This window comes from Rhea pennata, chromosome 4 (genome assembly GCF_028389875.1).
Source record: "Rhea pennata isolate bPtePen1 chromosome 4, bPtePen1.pri, whole genome shotgun sequence".
NCBI lineage: Eukaryota > Metazoa > Chordata > Aves > Rheiformes > Rheidae > Rhea > Rhea pennata.
Window position 1 is genome coordinate 48,381,402 of NC_084666.1, and position 18,153 is coordinate 48,399,554.

At 37.0% G+C, this 18,153-nt stretch overlaps 1 protein-coding gene across 1 annotated transcript in view; it reads left to right on the forward strand.

The window, feature by feature from the left end:
- Nucleotides 1-18,153, forward strand: part of IQCM (IQ motif containing M) — a gene marked incomplete at its 5' end in the record, with an annotated part of 85,622 nt that overhangs the window by 43,018 nt on the left and 24,451 nt on the right. Inside the window, 3 exons of the mRNA XM_062574942.1 lie at nucleotides 2,570-2,759; nucleotides 4,058-4,202; nucleotides 7,091-7,225. Coding sequence (XP_062430926.1) covers nucleotides 2,570-2,759; nucleotides 4,058-4,202; nucleotides 7,091-7,225 — 470 coding nt within the window. The remainder of the gene's footprint in view (nucleotides 1-2,569; nucleotides 2,760-4,057; nucleotides 4,203-7,090; nucleotides 7,226-18,153) is intronic.

The window sequence follows — 18,153 nt, forward strand, 5'->3', positions numbered from 1 at the left end:
CAGGATATGTAAATTGCATGAAATTTAAGTAAGAGATTATAAAAAAAATTACAACACATATAACTCAGTAGGAGGATCTATTCAATGCATTGCCATCAGATCTGCAGCATGAATTTGGCTTTATAAAAACAGCTGCAGCACAGACAGTGATTGTATATTCCATCTGTCAAACAGGCACTTGTCTATGTCATTGATATCATTTGTGTTACCATGGCTCTAACAAAGAATGCAAGTGGCTATAAACTCAGAATTGTTCTGAAACACATTTCCATACAAAAACATTAACTTAAAATCTGTTATTTTTAGGAAGAATTTCTTTCCTTCACTTCAAATGCCTTGTCTTACCCAAATAACCTACCTCCATCACAACTTACATACTGATTTGAGGGGCTTGCTTGTAAAGTCATATTCTACCTGGAATACTTATAAATCTGAAAAAAATGTTAAGAAAAAATTTAAAACTTTACTTCCTATTAGATAACACAATGAGACTTGTCTTTTCAACATAGATAACTGCCTCTGGTGAACTTTTTCTCTAAGTTTGGAAAGGTGACAAATACAGAATTCTGTGTGTACTCATATGCCCTTGTATGTAATAAGTCAAGTAGATCCCTTTCTTGTCTGTCTGATGATGATGTTCCCTGGTCTTCATAGACAATGCCTCTGATCAGCCCAAGGCAGTAGCACTTGGATATCCTGAGCTTTGCACATACTGGCATCTTAGAGTAGACACATCACCTGCAAACTGTCAAGAACTGTACAGAAAGGGCTGTAGCGATGAGTCCACTCAGGGCGTTTGTTGTGTAACCTGGGAAACTGCAATTTCTGTGAAACTCTAAAAACAAATTAAAATGCTGTCTTTCTCTGATAGAAACTCTGGGGAGAATAATGAATGCACAGCCTCTGATGGTACTTAGCTGAACTAAGCTGGCAAAAGGATGAATTCTTTCTTCAGTGGAAAGGGTTAGAGTGTACGTTAGCTTGTAAGTGAGTAGTGAAATCGTGGTCCCATAGTGGGAGGTTGTGTGAAATACCTTAAAGGTTTTTTTTTTAGCTGGTAGAGAGATCACGATTGATGGGGCAGATGTGTCTTTGTGGCACAAAATGGAATGCTGAATAAGGACGACTAATGTGTTTTTATTATAGGAAGATAATCTGATGAGAAATCCTGTAGGCTCATGACTAAAGGGAGAAAGTGTTACAGAAGACCAGAAAATAACTGGTTTGGATTCCTAATTAAATTGTTTTGTCTCCAAAAAAATGATTACCACCTCACAAAAAAGTAAAAACAACAAAAAACAAGTTTTGAAAAATATTCAGATTACCATTTCTCAAGCATTTTTATCTGACTAGCACCTTGCTCAATTAAGATCAGACATCAAAAAACATTTTCCTCTCAACACAATGATATTTCACACAGATTAGTTTAGTCTGGATGCTTACCACATCCACAGAATGGATGTGGTAAGCAAAATTGCAGTTGACTTTAGAGCATACAGTTATTTATGAGCTTAGCTATACAATGACCATTTCCATTCATAATTATACATTTAGAAAAAAGAAAGCTGTAAATGTGGTGTATGAGAAAATCCTCAGTTACATTTTGGTTTACAGTTTGGTCAGTTTCACAATTTGCAATGCAAAATCTAGCACCTTGAATATCGAACCTATACACTTTGATCATTTCCTCAAATAATCAAATAACAGTCAAATAATCGTAGTGGAGTACTGTAGAAATGAGACTTTGGAGTGTTCCTTTTTTCCTCATTGTGTGTTAAGACAAAGTTGAGAGCTTTCAGGGTTTTAAAAATTGTTTTGTTCATTTTACAGTGGCAAATACATACACAATTCACATTATTGAATATCATCGCTTTTCTAGGGTTTCTTCTGTCTTATCTTGACAAGTAAATCTCCAGTACAGTGTTTCTTGATGTATCCTTATGAGAAGGATTGCTTTCAAATCATTTCCATATTCCAGTAAAAATCTTTTTGTTGAAAATTTCCTAACAAGTTTAATGAAGACACATGAATAAAAGTTCTGAAAGTTAGCATGGAGATGGAAGAGACATTTAAGGATTTCAGTACCTTTGTGTACTGTAATTAGTATTGCCAGTTTTGCTCTAATGGCAGGTAAGTAAATTGTATTTTTTGTCTTACATTGATTCATTATTAAAAAAAATCTTCAGATAAAATATGCCTTTTATTACCCTTCAGTGTCCTCCATTTTTTAAAAATTAAAGTAGGTGAAAAAACTGCACAGTTGTATAGGGCTTCAAAATTGAAAATAATGATAATTTAATCCATGTAGTTTACTAGGCCAGGAGCATTGGGCAGATCTGCACCTCTTCAGCAAAACATTTGGCAAGCGAGTTTGGGTACTAATTCTGTAATTGTAGATGATAAATGATCAAAAGTTTCTTTTCAAGCTATTCATATTAGTAAAAGGATTTTATAGCATTTTAAAATTATTTTAGATATAAGTTTACAATTTGTCTACTAGAACTTTGAATCATAGTTCAAACATTTGTCTATCAAACTGAAATACCAATCTCTATGCTTTCATTTCTAGTGACAGACACCTTGACCTTCAAACTCAGAAGAAGATAAAGAAAAATGGAACGCACTTGAAAGTCTTTGAAGCTTTTCATGATGGCAGAATGCATTCTAGCAGTAGAGAAGTACTTAAATCAGTCATTTGCATTCAAAGATATGTGAGAGGATGGCTTGAATGCAGGGCATTCAAAAGAATAAAGATTAAGGTAATGCCTTATTTCTTTAATCTTGTTTAAATTCTAGTAGTGTAAGAATTCTTGATTATTAGTATTTTGCTATGAAAAAAGCATGCTCAACTAGTCTGTTTGTCATTGCTGTTCTGCATTTTGAAGGTTAGAGAAAAATCACTGATAGCAAATGCTCTACTGGGACTTGATTTTCCTTTTCCACCGCTTGTTCTTAAGAAGACTCTGCATTAGTTTTTAGAAGTGGCTTCTGTGACATTTGGTCCCTCTGCCTTCAGAGAATCTTGGTGTACTTGCATATTGTACTATTAATTCTGGGGCTTGCAGTTTTTCAGGTAGAAAAAACAGGCTGAAACTAACTGCTTGTTGTGTCTTCTCCCACTACATTTTAAACATCAACTACTGAACAAAAAAGTCAAGGATTCTGTTTTTCATATTTTTCGTCTAGTGTTGCTAAATGAAAAGCCAGTTCCTGAGAAATGATATACTAGAAACCCGTAATATGCACTTTGGTCTTGCATTTCGGTGTTTTAATGAGTTAAAAGAGCTTATGCATATTGCAGGTTGGGTGCTAATGGAGACTGCATTATTTTAGTTAAGATATTTCTCTGCTAAGTTGTAAGCCTTCTATCTGAAGAAGATAAAAGAATAAGAAAAAATAAACCTAATTCAAATAAGTGGGTCTAGTAGGAACTGAGTAATCCATTAAACTATTTATTTTATTAGTTTTCCAGAATCCCAAAATAAGATAATTAAAAAACCCAGACCATATTATTTGGTAGTCTTTAACCTTTAAAAATATTCCTTGGCTTTGTATGATGAGAGAGGGCAAGTTTTCTGCTGATGGAATTAATGATGAGGTGAAGTGGCATTTCTTGTTTTCTACTGCTGGGCCATAGAAAACAAGCATGTATTTTTTTTTTTCTCACCTGACATTTTTTATCAAAAATCAAATGTTGATCACAAAGTTTCAGACCTTACCAAGTTTCACTGTTCCACTTCTTTTCTGCTGAGATGCAGAACCTTCTCTTTCCACTCAAACTCTGATCAGGGGCAGATAGTATTTTCTATTCCCCATGGTTCTACTTCTGTAATTTTCATAGGCCCAATATCCCAAAGTAGTTTTATCGCCTCTGTAAAGGGCCATTCCTTATCAGCACTATGGAGTAATTGTTTTTAGGTGTTTGTCCATATGTATGTGCTGCAATGCAATTTGTTCTATTTCCTTTAAGATTTTCATACACTGCACACCTCTCAGTTCCACCTTCTCATTATTTCTTTAGTCATCCTTCACTTATCTCTTCTATCTTTAACTACAGGCTACAAGTCAGGGACTATCCCTACCAGCAGTTGTGAAGTGCTACCGTAAAATGATGGCCCGTATTAAATGTCGAGCTGGTGTTTTGGATCTATCCACACCACTTCGGTATTTTGAGTTGGAAGAGTGGATGGACAAGAAGAAATGTAAGTTTTATAATTTTTGCATAGAACTGATCTTTTATTTTACTTTCAATATAACTTAATTCATAACTGAAATGATGGGCAGCATGGTACACTGTCAGAGGGAAGGATTTCTAATGAGAAAGTGGGTGAGAAGGAGCAAAGCTGAGTATCATCATAATTATCTTAGAGCTTTATCCTTTATACTCATTCAGGCTATAATATTTTTTTTTCCAATGTCAGGGTTATTGTCCCATTGCATGGAAAATTAATTTTACTCGAACATCTCCCATAATGAAATAAATAACTGGTAGAAGCTTAAGGGCTTAGAGAGCCTTTTAAAAGAAGATACCTTTGCAAAATTTTTTGTGATTCATTTATTAAACATTTTATTTGTGAAACTAGTTTTTACACTTGCTTTTGTCTCCCCTATTCCCTCACCAGTCTGAAGGCTCACTGTGTAGTCAAGCATGTGCAAGATACATGTTGTTGTTCAGCTGCAGGGTAAAAGACTCACAGACACACACTTAAAATGGAACAAACAGCAATAGCCAGGAGAAACGTAAATGACAATAGCTTGAAAGAATAATCAAGAAGGCACAGACGGGAGGGCCAGTGGTTCTGATGGTTGTACTGGTTCTGATACATAAGCAAGCCAATGCTGAAGGAGAAGGAAATAGTTGACTAATAACAAAACTGACTCTTCCTTAGCTCCAGCTGCTCTGCTCACTACATTCTGCATTGTTCTGAATATTACTAGTCGGATAATAAGTAATAAGTAATCCTTATTACTCTAGGGATTATAGGAAGATATAAAGGAAAAGAAAAAGCAGTTTAGGCTGCGAAATATAATCTAAACTTCCTTTTTCTGTGATCAGTTGCCCTTCAGATTCCTATTCCAGGGTAAGAGGTGGCAGTTTCAGGGGATATTTAAAATTAAATGAGTAAGTATGCTAGAATATAAATTTCCTGTTGGGAACAAAAATGCCAGAACGACTGTGTAGAGTATTTGGGCATTAATAGAATGTTTTGGATTTAGAGTATGTGATATGCAGCCATGCTAGAAAAACACCTTAACTGGAAGTTTGTCAAAAATGAGAAATTGCCATTATTAAATCTTAACGTTCACACACTGCTGAGGAGAAGTGAAGCAGTGTGACTGTTCCACTATGCCTTTCTGTAGTGTCAAAAATGCAGCACTGAAAGTTGGATTTGGATAACCATCTTCATACCTAAGGGTTAGAACTGTGCTGCCTTTTTTTTTTTTTTTTTTTTTTTTTTAAGTGTGCATTAGCATTCCAGAGAGATAAAAATATACCCATTAATTCTGGACATAGGTTCTAATCAATTTTCACACCTTCTAAGTTTGATAGATATTAATTGTTTAGATCTTGGTTCTCATTTCCACTCAGTCCTTTAATTCTGCATTTACAAAGCTTTATACTTTATACTCAGTACAGAGTAGGAGGACTGCAATACTTAATTTGAGCACATTTGTTGGGTATGCTTTGGATCCCTTCTATATACCTTCTGTATGCAGACTATGTAATAAATACATCTGAAGCTTCTGAAGATTCATGGCATAGTTTTGACTTCTAAATTCATGTCTTCCAGTCCTATCATCAAGTAGGAAATATATATACAATTTGTTTTTCCTCTACATGAGAAAAAATACATCAATAAAAATAATTAATCTGTAAAACATAAGCTATATCCTCATGGAACAGTGTATTCTTGTCCCAGACTGATTAGCTTTTAACATACTTCCAATGCTGGATGACTGAAAAGTTTATAGTACTCTTCCTATTGTGTTGAAATGCTGGTTCACTGATGCATTAATAAGAAGTTTTTAAAATTATAACTTCAAGGCTTCTTTGTTTATAGATACGATAACATGTTGCAGCCCAATGTATTTGTTTCTTGCTGTTGTTACGGTCTTTAAGTACAAAGTTGGACTTAAAAAGGCAGGTGTTAATTTGCATTAATTCACTGTATTTTATTGAAGACAGAGACATGTTATAGATGCCTGTGCATAATATAGAATGCAGTTTGATCTACTGCTGTTAAGCCTTATAGGAAAACTGCTGGTTCCATTAATAAATAGTAAACCAGATAGACTAATATCCTTTATCTGTCAGGAGGAAGATTTCTGGCACCAATTCTGCAAGAATCTATGAGCTAGGTAGATCAACTAAAATGCTGTATGGACATCAAAATATAGAAGACTGTGAAGATTTTTACTTTTAGTCTGTACTTTTGCTTTCCTGAGCAGTTTAAAATAAATCACACAACACTTATCTCTGAGTTAATGTCTTTGATTGAAGCCAGATTAATACATTCAATTTATCAAGAAAATAATTCACCGTTAGCCCACTAGTACATGTCATCCTTGTTCTTTTTTAATTAACCTTGGCAAGGCATCTACACATATCTCTATTACAATAATTCTGGGCACAACATCTTACACTCTTAAGTTTTACCCATGCCTTTCCCCTAAAGTGAAGCAGTTTAATATACTGCTTTAAATAGGCTAAGCTATCTGCCAAATTAAAAAAGATGTACCCACTATAATTATCTACTTATCCAACCTCTTTCCACCAGGCTAGTTCTGCAGGGATGAACTGTCACCTTTCCATATTGAGAAATTCTAATATGGGAAAGAAGTTTTTTTCAACCTGACTATTCCTCTTCAGATGCTATAAAGATGACTAGTGAGTTTCACTTTACTGCAGGAGTAAGTCAGCAGCAACCTGCCCCATTCTCTGACCTCTACACAGGTCTGGGTTTTCACACAAAGTTTATCAACAATATTAAACTGATTCTGAAGAAAGTATTTCTAGTAAAATCAATGCCTAATAATATATAGCAAGTTTGTCTCTAATGGAGGCTTCTGGTTTGGGCTTGTTTTTCAGTCTATGAAGCAATGTTTGCCAAAAGACAGTTCAATGAAGAGATGGACAGAAATGACCTGCCTGGATTTTTCAAGGACTGTGGATATTTTATACCCACCAGTGGAGTACAGCGTGCCTTTCAGATGGTCTGCCCAGGTAAGTCGTTTTTTGAGAATACTTTGCAATTGTAGAAAAAGTTCCACTTGCAGGATTTGGGTGTTTTTGGTTTTTTGTTTGTTTTTGATTGTATAAGTAGAAAAGCTTCTGTTTTTAAAAGCATAGTCAAGATAAAACCTTTCTGCTGATGATGCTTTTCAAAATTGAGTGTTTAATCATTATATTTGAAATAAAGTACATTTTGTGGAATTGTATCTAACAATGCTGGAATATAATCTCATACCATCTTGGAATGCACAAAAGAGAATACGAGGTAATTTTGTGATGGGTGTGCATCTAGAGCTGTCTCCAGGCAAAATATTTACCTTGTTTCCTCCTTTATAACATCAGTGGTACTAGCCTTCCATCATCCTTGGACAGTTCACCCCAGCAAACTATTAGAAACATTCAGAGGCAAAGGAAATAAAATGTCATAAGTCAAGAATCATGTTATCTTGCACTGTAAATAGGAGGGAGAATATTGTCTTGTAAAAATAGAAATAAAACTGTAACTGATTAAGCTGTTCAAATAAATACGAAGTCCAATTTTCCCTCTTACTTTCCCCTTTCTCTAGACAGTCAGTGGGGGACCTGGAATGCTTCACTTATTGTGGAGCAGCAGCAGCAGCTTCTGGATGCAACTTGTGGAGGCAGCCTCTTTGGGCACTTAGAGGGTGAAATATCCCTCTATCCCCTCTCTAGTAGCACACTTTCATTTGGTACTGGCATATATAGGTGCTGTGAAAACAAAGCTGGCCTAAACATGGCTTTATAATACCCATGTGTCCAAATTTGACACCCATCACAACTGAGATACTTTTGCAGACACTGATCTTATTTGGGGGTAACAGTTAATATCACATATCAGCGATTCCAATGAATGCTTTTAAAGTACAACTTTGTTTATTCTAGTGAGACTAAATCCATGTTTAATTGGTACCTTTGATTTGTTAATGACATACATGAAGGCTTTCTTTGAGCCAGCTCTCTGTTCGCGTTGCCTATTTGAGAAGAAGGTGGTCCTGTAAGTGTCTGACAACAGGTCATATTTGCACATTATATTACATTCAGTGTTGGCTCCTAGTAAATGCAATTAATTTCTCACAGAACAACATACATTATATGTCATTTAGGTCACATTCCTAAGACAGTGTGAATAAGACCAGGTATTTTTAGTCATTTGCTCAATCCCCATCACTATGGTAACAGGAGATTTTGTGACTGTGAGACAGATTTCTGTCTTATATCCTAGCTTTGAGAGAGTATTGCTACTTTTCACTATGTTCACAGACAGAGTAGAAAAAATGGATGCTTTCCCACTTATTATTTAATTTGTTTAGTGGCTCTTAGGTATAAGGTGTTTTGAAGACTGATTCACCAGTTTGGGGCAAGGTATAGGCTTCTTATTCAGAACTCTCCCAAATTATGAAAGTATAAATGCTAAATAATTGCTGAAACATGGAGATGTGGCTGTGTCTGAAGGGCACCCATAAAATGACTTCTAAAATGAAAACATTTTGAATAAATGGCACTTACCTGTAAAGTACCTTTTCTTTCTCAGTTTTATAATTCAAATGTCATTATTTCTGAAGATAAGTTATTAAGAGGGAATAACCTTGCTAAATTGCCTGGAAGAGATACTGCAACTGGTTTAATGTTTTGAATTGCTGAGTAATGGTTTGATGCAACTGTCTCCTGTGCCAGGGCAGAGTATCCCATATGGTTGTATTGCCTATTCAGGAATGGAAAGATAAGGTGTATAGGGGCCAGGATGGCAGAGGAGGCTCTACTAGTAATTACTACACTCAGTTTTTGACATGATCATTGCATCCTGTACAGCCATGTGACTGGTCTGTGAAAGATTAAAAACAAGAAATCGGTAACTTGACTTGTGGCAGTTTACTCTGAACACTGGGGGGGGGGCGGGAAAGAGTCAGATTTTCTGTAGATCTTCATTTTATTCTTACTATTCTCTCTCTCTCTCTCTCTCTCTCTCTCTCTCTTTATGAATCTAAATACTGCTGAAAGATCAAGACCTGTGAAATAAGTGCCCCAGTGTTAAATGTCCTGTCACTTTTCCATTTCCAGTAATGAAATGATGAATACTGTCCTTGGCTAACAATAATTCAGGCAGGAAAAACTTGAAAGATTTTCATTCTGCATATTCTCCTGAGAGTTTTAATTACATCAGTCCTATGTAACTACAAATCTCATCTGTGAGGTATCTGCTTATTTGAGGTAGTTTACTCTTCACAAAGGTACGACACTAAAGATAAAATAGTAAAATTTTCTGATCCAAATAAAGCAGGAATATGTGTAACATATGCTAGTATTCATCGTTATGCTACAATGAGCTTGCTGTCAAATGAGAAAAGAAGATTATCAATTGTAAAATACCTATGAAATGTGATTAGAAAAATCAGGTGGAATAGGAAAAAAAAGGAATATATGGAATACTACTAAACATACTGTTCTGACTTGCTGTGCTTATACAAGCAAAACAGTACAACAAGCAGTACAAAAGTACAACAGTGCAACACTACTATGTTTCAAATAAAATAAGAAAAACAGAGGTAAGTAAACAATCTATTTTTGGCCATATGTTGTGAAGTAGCCATTGAAATTACACCTCATAGTACCAAAAATATGTTCTTAGTATTTTTCAGAAAGCAGGATAGTAGATAATGTTTAAATATATTGTTTCTGTGTTTGACTCAAAGTGGTCTATTGCAGCAAAAATTTACGTTGAGTTCAAAGGAACTGTGCGTGTGCATAGGCTAGATACTGGGACTTCTAGGATTTTTGCTTCTAGATTTCCTGAAAAGAGCAGCAGTAGTATCTTGTTCTTTTAGTATTTGTCTTCTGAAAGTGAATGATCAGTGGGAGCTTATCACTTCATCTTCAGATCCTGGAAATGAATGTATGTACAGAAAATCAAGCAGACTAATACTGTGCATATAATGATCTAATATATATTGTAGTCACTGAAACTGCTACCACTAACTCTGGCTGAGGCTGAATCAGATACATGTATCCTAATCCTTGGTACCTTTTGTTAAAAGCAAACTGTACTGTTCTTCACACTTGCAGCATCCTGATAAATGTAGTATTTTCAAATACAATATAAACATAGTAAGTATTTTCCCGGCAACTGGCCCTTCTGAGCTGCCTTTACTAAAAGACAGACTTTCCAATCTTTGTAGTTCTGATCTTGATAACTTGTCTCATATTTATACAAAATATTTAGTGTGTAAACTAAGGATGTGAAATATCACATCTCCTACCTGGATTTGAATCATTGCCCATAAACCATCTCGAATTGTATCAGCCTTGTCTCACTTCTGATTGTTCTACTTTTGTGGAGAGATGGTAAAATACAGTTTACCACCTCTCCACAAACGTAAAACAATATACACTTGCCACTAATATGCATGAATTCAAGTGGTATAAATAACCAATTTAAACTGTATTTTACCACCTCTCCACAAACGTAGAACAATATAGAACAATATAAACAGTATAGAGGTGTCCAGAGTATTGAAATGGTTAACTGGCAAGTATCACTTGAATTCATGTATATTAGTGGCAAGTGAGTGTTCTTACAGGACTAGTTGCAAACTAGTGTGGCTTGATTTGAAACAACTGGTGAGAGTGTGAAACAGTGAACTCAGATAGACATGTAAAAGCAATATGTCTTCATTAGAGTCAATGCCAATTCGCCTTCAAGCTCCAGACAGAGTAAGGAGATGCAGGAGGTCCCCAGGGAATGCTTTCTTGTATAAAGCTAATAGAAGGTAGTAGAGCAGTCCCACACTGCCCTGTCACAGCCTGCAGTTCAGAGCCTGATGCATGCTGAACCTTCATCATTTTTGATCCCTCTGGGCTCTTCCATGATACTGAGTGCCTGCTACTGAAGCTTCTAGGAAACGCTTTAAGTTCTTGGAGGCTTAGCTCAGAAATGCCATTGTATCACTCTGTAGCTTTGCCCAATACACTCTGCAGTTATTTCCTCTCTGAATTCTTTGCCGCTGTGATTCATATTTTTGACATCTTATGCATAAATTGTTAAATATAAACAACACCTAATAGCACTTTCCATTGCAGTTATGCCAGAAAAGCCTTATTTACAGAGAGAAACTCTTCTGTGTTGAATACTGTACACATTCTGAAGAAAAATGTGCTTCTTGCATCTGATGTGAAATTGCCTCCTAAAAATGTTTATTTTTCATTAAACAAATCGTACAGGACAAGCCGCAGGAACCTATGAATACTGTAATAGGAACAAAGGTGTAACAACTTTCATGCATCTGGCAGGACCCAGTACTCTGGAGTTTCTTTGCTGTACTGTTACTTAATAATGTTTTCCAAACCTATGTGGTAATGAGCACTGAGGCAGAAGTAGGTTATCATTATTACTATTTAAGCCAAACAGTGTCAAGAAATGGAAATTCCGCAGAGAAAGAACTCTGCAAGTGAGTTAGTGAGAGTGAATAAGTGGCTTAATGAAATGTTCCGATAGAGCTATGGAATGCTTTGCATATTCTACATAATGGTTCTGGATCAAGCCTAAGTAAAAATCTGATCTAATAATCCCTTCAGGTCTTAAAGGCTCTGGGTCATTCACAATCAATTGCAGTGAAAGGAAATAAAGTCTGCTCTATCCCTCTTCCCCACGGCTATTTTCCTCCCCAAAGAGTTACAGAGTAATATTAGTTTAAAAAGTTAAAGAATTCCCACAACATCTAGAATATTTGTCAACAAGCACGTATGGGTCCCCACTGGATGCAAATGCTATCTCATCAATGCTATTTGTTCACCAGCATCCTTTCTAACGTACTACATATGTGCAAACATAAACCTGTTTTATCTCTCTTTTTATTTATTTTTTTTTTGTTTTTAAAGGAAGGTAAATGTCATACTTAGAAGTTAATTTGCTTGAGTATTTTGCTGTTAGCATATCATCAGGATGCTCCTGGGGTTGGCAGATCAGAACAGGAAATTCAGTTTGGGTTACCCAACAGGAAATTCGGTTTGGGTTACCCACATGGCCCAGAGTATTCTAGGCCAGACACCAACCTTATTTTAACATGATTAAAATGTTATTTCTTTTTGACGGTAACACTAGTCCAAAACATCATTATGAATTTATAAAAATGTCTTGATAATAAATTTAGGATCTATAAAAAACAAATGACGTACTTAGTTGATGAAAAGAGTTTTTAGATGTCTGTTCACACTTTGCGTCACATTTAGAATTACTCTAAACCCTATATTTGAAAGACATTGCAACAATCAGAGAAGTAAATCTTCTCCTTAAAATTCTCCTTTGCTACAAGGTATACAGAGTACTTGATGACTAGTAGTATGCTGACACTGCTATCTGTCATCCAGACTGATGCTGTCTTATTTATATTCTCCTGTCTGTCTCGTCTTATAAAATCTTGGACTACTGTTTTGTTCCATCTATGTTCCAAATCTGGCACTGAGGGTCTTGTTCTGTGCCTAGGGCTCCGGAACACTATCCTAATGCAAAGAAGTCATACAAATAATGATGCATTGTCAAATCTGCTGTTAAAAAAAAAAAAAAAAAAAAAGTGGATTTTTTAAATTAAATGCTAAAACTTCTCTACACTTATACAAGCAGAGTATCAGTCCTTAGATTTGTCTTGTTTTCTGTGTCAGCTGCTTCTATCTGACCCCAAGTAAGGGAGGGATGATATCTGTCAGGATGAATCCAGTGACAGGTTATGAGTGGGAAGCACTGCTGGACTGCATTTCCTATCTATCAACCTCTGGCCAGTGGTGGAACACAGAGCAGTGTCTGTGCTCATCTGACTGCTTCTTTGACTGGTTGGGTGGAGATTAGGTAGAAGGAACTTCCCCTGTGCCAGCACTTTTCATTCCGAGTGCTAATTGCAACTCTGGCAAACTTTGTACTGATTATCATGCAATAATACCAAGATAATTCATTCCCTTGATCACACTTTTAGCACACATATTTTAAAACCTTTTTAAGGTATAACTGAACTAGTGTGTGTGCTGCACTGAGCTGGTCATCAAATATCCATAATGCTGCTCTGTCTATTTTGCATTTGACATTTTATCTAGGAGATTTTCCAGATCACCAAGGGCAATATATAAGTTGTCTTCTTTTCATTACAAACAAACATGGAGTAACTTCAGCAGTGTGCACCAACTGATTTGTCTCCAGCTTTTCCATATCTGTCTCTAGTCTCATGTTTTCTCTTTGCAGTGGCTAAATCCTTGAAATCTCTCACTGCTGGTGTGTTAGTATCCATGTTAAATAAATAAATGAAGTCCTTTATACTAAGTGGACTCATCAAGTTCACTTGTGTCTTAATGGCATTAACTTTTTAAACTTCCTCTGCGCAGAATTTGTGTTTAGTTCCTTAATTGGATGAACTATTCTTGAAGGCTTGCCAGTTCTGATGGAGCAGAATCATTGCCTTCTATGTCTGAACAGCAGCACTCTGTTAAGATCTCTGAGGATGCTATTTGCTTTTTTTGCAATTGCATTGTTAACTATTACTCGGTTTGTAGTCCTCTGTAACACAATATCCTTTACTGCTTCCTGGACAGTTTCCCCCATTTTTGAGCATTTAATTTTTCCTTCCTAAGTTTAGTACCTTGCACTTGTCTTTATTGAATTTCATCTTATTGATTTTGGGACATTTCTCCAATTTATCAAGATCATTCTGAATTTAAATACTGTCTTCTAAAGTGCTTGTAACTCCTTCCAGCGTGGTGTTATCTGCAAGCTTTATAATAGAGAGCTATGTCTCTATTCCATTATTTTAGTAGTTGTTAATGAAAAGATTGAATAGAACCAGACTCAGGACAGACCTGTCTGAGACCTCACTTTGTATTTCCTCTCATATTTGAAAGCAAACTGTTTAACCATCCTTTGAGTAGGATATTTTGATCCCTAATAAGAATAAATGAATCAGCTGGAAATATGGTCTTAAAGAGTTGTAAGCTATTAAGAGATTCACAAATTCTGGCATAGGAGAGCAGTATGTGGGAACAAAATCAAATGTTCACCATTATTGCTACAAATATGTCTTTTACATGATTTAAGAAAGTTTTTTCTCCACTAATACATAAAGAGATTTATCATTGAAATATTCTTGTTTGGACGGATATATATTAGGATTCAGAAGTTCAAAGAACATCTTGCTATCTGTGAGGAGATGAACCATATAAACTACCGTATCTTTCATGCCTATTAAAATATATATTAAAACATGTATTTTTTAGTATATGCACAGAGCAACGTGTCCATATATAGGTAAGTGTGTGTAGTACATATAGAATATAGAATCATAGGTTAGAAGGGACCTCTGGAGATCATCTAGTCCAACCTGCCTGCTTAGCAGGGTCACCTAAAGCATGGTAGACAGGGTTGCAGCCAGGCGAGCCTTGAATATCTCCAGAGAAGGAGATTCCACAACCTCTCTGGGCAACCTGGTCCAGTGCTCCGTCACTCTCACAGGGAAGAAATTCTCCCTCACGTTCAAGCGGAACTTCCTGTGCTTCAACTTCTGCTCATTGCCTCTTGTCCTGTCCCATGGGACAACTGAAAAGAGTTTGTCCCTGTCTCCTTGACACCCTCCCTCCAGGTACTTGTACACATTGATAAGATCCCCCCTCAGTCTTCTCTTCCCCAGGCTGAACAGGCCCAGCTCTCGCAGCCATTCCTCATGGGGCAGGTGCTCCAGCCCTGTCATCATCTTTGTAGCCCTATGCTGGACTCTCTCCAGTAGCTCCATATCTCTTTTGTCCTGGGGAGCTCAGAACTGAACACAGTGGTCGAGATGAGGCCTCCCCAGGGCTGAGTAGAGGGGCAGGATCACCTCCCTTGGCCTGCTGGCAAGATTTTTCCTAATGCACCCCAGCATACCATTGGCCTTCTTGGCCACAAGGGCACATTGCCCTTGACACATGGTTAACTTGTCATCCACCAGCACTCCCAAGTCCTTCTCTGCAGAGCTGCTCTCCAGCAGGTCAGCCCCCAGCTTGTACTGGTGCCTAGGGTTATTTCTGCCTAGGTGCAGGACTCCACACTTGCCCTTGTTGAACCTCAGGAGGTTCCTCTCTGCCCAACTCTCCAGCCTGTCCAGGTCTCTCTGAATGGCAGCACAGCCCTCAGCTGTCTCAGCCACTCCTCCCAGCTTGGTATCATCAGCAAACTTGCTGAGGAGGCACTCCGTCCTCTCATCCAGGTCATTGATGAAGAAGCTGAACAGGCTGGGACCCAGTACTGAGCCCTGGGGGATGCCACTAGCCACAGGCCTCCAACTAGACTCCACACCACTGATGACAACTCTCTGAGCTCTGCCTTTCAGCCACTTCTCAGTCCACCTCACTGTCCACTCGTCTAACTCACACTTCCTGAGCTTCTCTAGGAGGATGTTATGGGAGACAGTGTCAAAAGCCTTGCTGAAGTCAAGGTACACAATGTCCACTGCTCTCCCCTCATCTACCCAGCCAGTCATTCCATCATAGAAGGCTATCAGATTGGTTAAGCAGGATTTCCCCTTGGTGAATCCATGCTGACTACTCCTGATCACCTTCTTTTCCTCCATATGCCTGGAGATGACATCCAGAATGAGCTGTTCCATCACCTTTCTAGGGATGGAGGTGAGGCTGACCGACCTGTAGTTGCCTGGGTCCTCCTTCTTGCCCTTCTTGAAGACTGGAGTGACATTGGCTTTCTTCCAGTCCTCAGGCACCTCTCCAGTTCTCCATGACTTTTCCAAGATGATGGAGAGCGGCCTGGCAACAACATCTGCCAGCTCCCTCCGTACCCGTGGGTGCATCGCATCCGGACCCATGGATTTGTGGATGTCTAGTCTGCCCAGGAGGTCTCTAATTCTGTCCTCCTCATCCAAGGAAAGTCTTCCCTTCTCCAGACTTTCTCCCTCACATCCAGGTTCTGGGATTCCTGGGGGCTGCCCTTAGCAGTGAAGGCTGAAGCAAAGGCGGCATTCAGTAATTCTGCCTTCTCTGTATCCCTTGTCACCAGGGCCCCCGCCCCATTCAGTAGTGGGCCCACATTTTCCCTAGTCTTCCTCTTGCTGCTGATGTATTTGAAGAAGCCCTTCCTGTTGTCCTTGACATCCCTTGCCAGACTCAGTTCCAACTGGGCCTTAGCCTTCCTCGCCGCATCTCTACATACTCTGGCTGCATTCCTATAATTTTCCCAAGTAGCCTGTCCCCTCTTCCACATTTTGTGTATTTTCTTCTTCTGTCTGAATTTGGCCAAGAGCTCCTTGCTCACCCATGCAGGTCTCCTGCCCCTCATGCTGCACTTCTTACTCATAGGATATAAATAAAGTTGAAGACTTGTGTAGTATAGCTCCAAAAATAGATCTATATCCAGTGAACATAACCTGTTAATAGGAGGAAACATGAATAAAAATCATTGCTCCTATATTTCATCATATCTTTAATAAGTGTAATGAATTTTAAAGAGTTTAAAAATTTTATTTAATAATTACAAAGAAAGAATCATTCTAATATCCTGTTTATGGATTATAGTTTACAGATTATATTAGAATTTCATCTTATTATCTTTTTTTATCCATCCTTTCAAAGCACAGTAATCTTCATAATTACTGCTGTGTTATAGGTAAGTACACACAGATTTTTCTCATTTCTTAGATTCAGAAATAAACAGGATACTTTAAATGATTTGCCTCTGATCATACACTGAATTAGTGATAGAGATTTGGCCTAAACATTTTAGAATTCACTGTTCCTTACTCTCATGTTTATCGTCTAGTCAAATAGACTAGATGTTTTGGAATAAATTTTTTTCTCTCTCTCTTTCATATATGTATGCACACTCACACTTGGCCCACTTCCTCAGATGCTCACTAAGAACGCATGTATTTGCCTTTAGCTAGTTCCTTTTGCCTGTTGAGTAAGCAGTATTCATGAAAAAATGGACTTTCAATTCTTTCTAAGAGAGGTGAATTGTGTAAAACATTGAGTAGGATGCAAAAGCTTTTAAAGTAAAATCAGAAATTTCTTTTTCTGATGAAAAATAGTTGTCAAAGTATAGAAACTGCCTAATTTGTTTAATAAGACCCTAAAATCTTAATTTTGTTGTTTTCTTTCCTCTTACATTTTGGTAACTTGACTCTTTTTAGGCAAATTCCAATCTGTCAATATTAATAGCATTTGCCGTTTTGTAATGATGACAAAAGCTTTGTCATCAAATAATGGGACATTATGCTTTGTCCCATTAACATTATTTTTCTGATTAACTCTGTATACAGAATCCTTTTTCAGTTGAAAGCAGTGGCAAAAAATCCTTTTAAAATGAAACAGAATCTAGAACAAAATGGATTTAACTGTATAATAAGTCTATACAACTTTATATTAAAAATAGCCTGTAAAGCAAAGAAAGCTAGAAAAAGTGATAATTTGAATAGGATTGTTCTATCTTGTCATCTGCTTGAAACTTTATTTGTAATATTTTTGTATTTTTCCTTACCTTTGCAAAACTAGTATTTGCTAGCTGCCACTGTAAATTATTAGAGAGTAGCAACATTTTATTATTTAAAATGTCCTGTCATATGTTCCTGTAATCTATTGTTGCATTTGAAACTCTGGGAAAATGGCTTAAGCTTAATCAATGCTATCTGATTGACATAGATACATTTCCTTTGTTGAAGAATAACCTTCTACAAAACAATTCAGCAATCCTTCAAACCTAAAGGAAAAAAGAATCCTAAAGGAAGATGATACTTGCACTATCATCACATCAACCACTTGTGTCATCCGTCATGTGTTACTGTAAACCATTTCTATAAAGTTCATAACCAGGCAAATATCTTTACATTATGCCTTCTGAACATATTGCCCTTTTCAGAGCTGATTTAAAAATGACATAGCTCCAA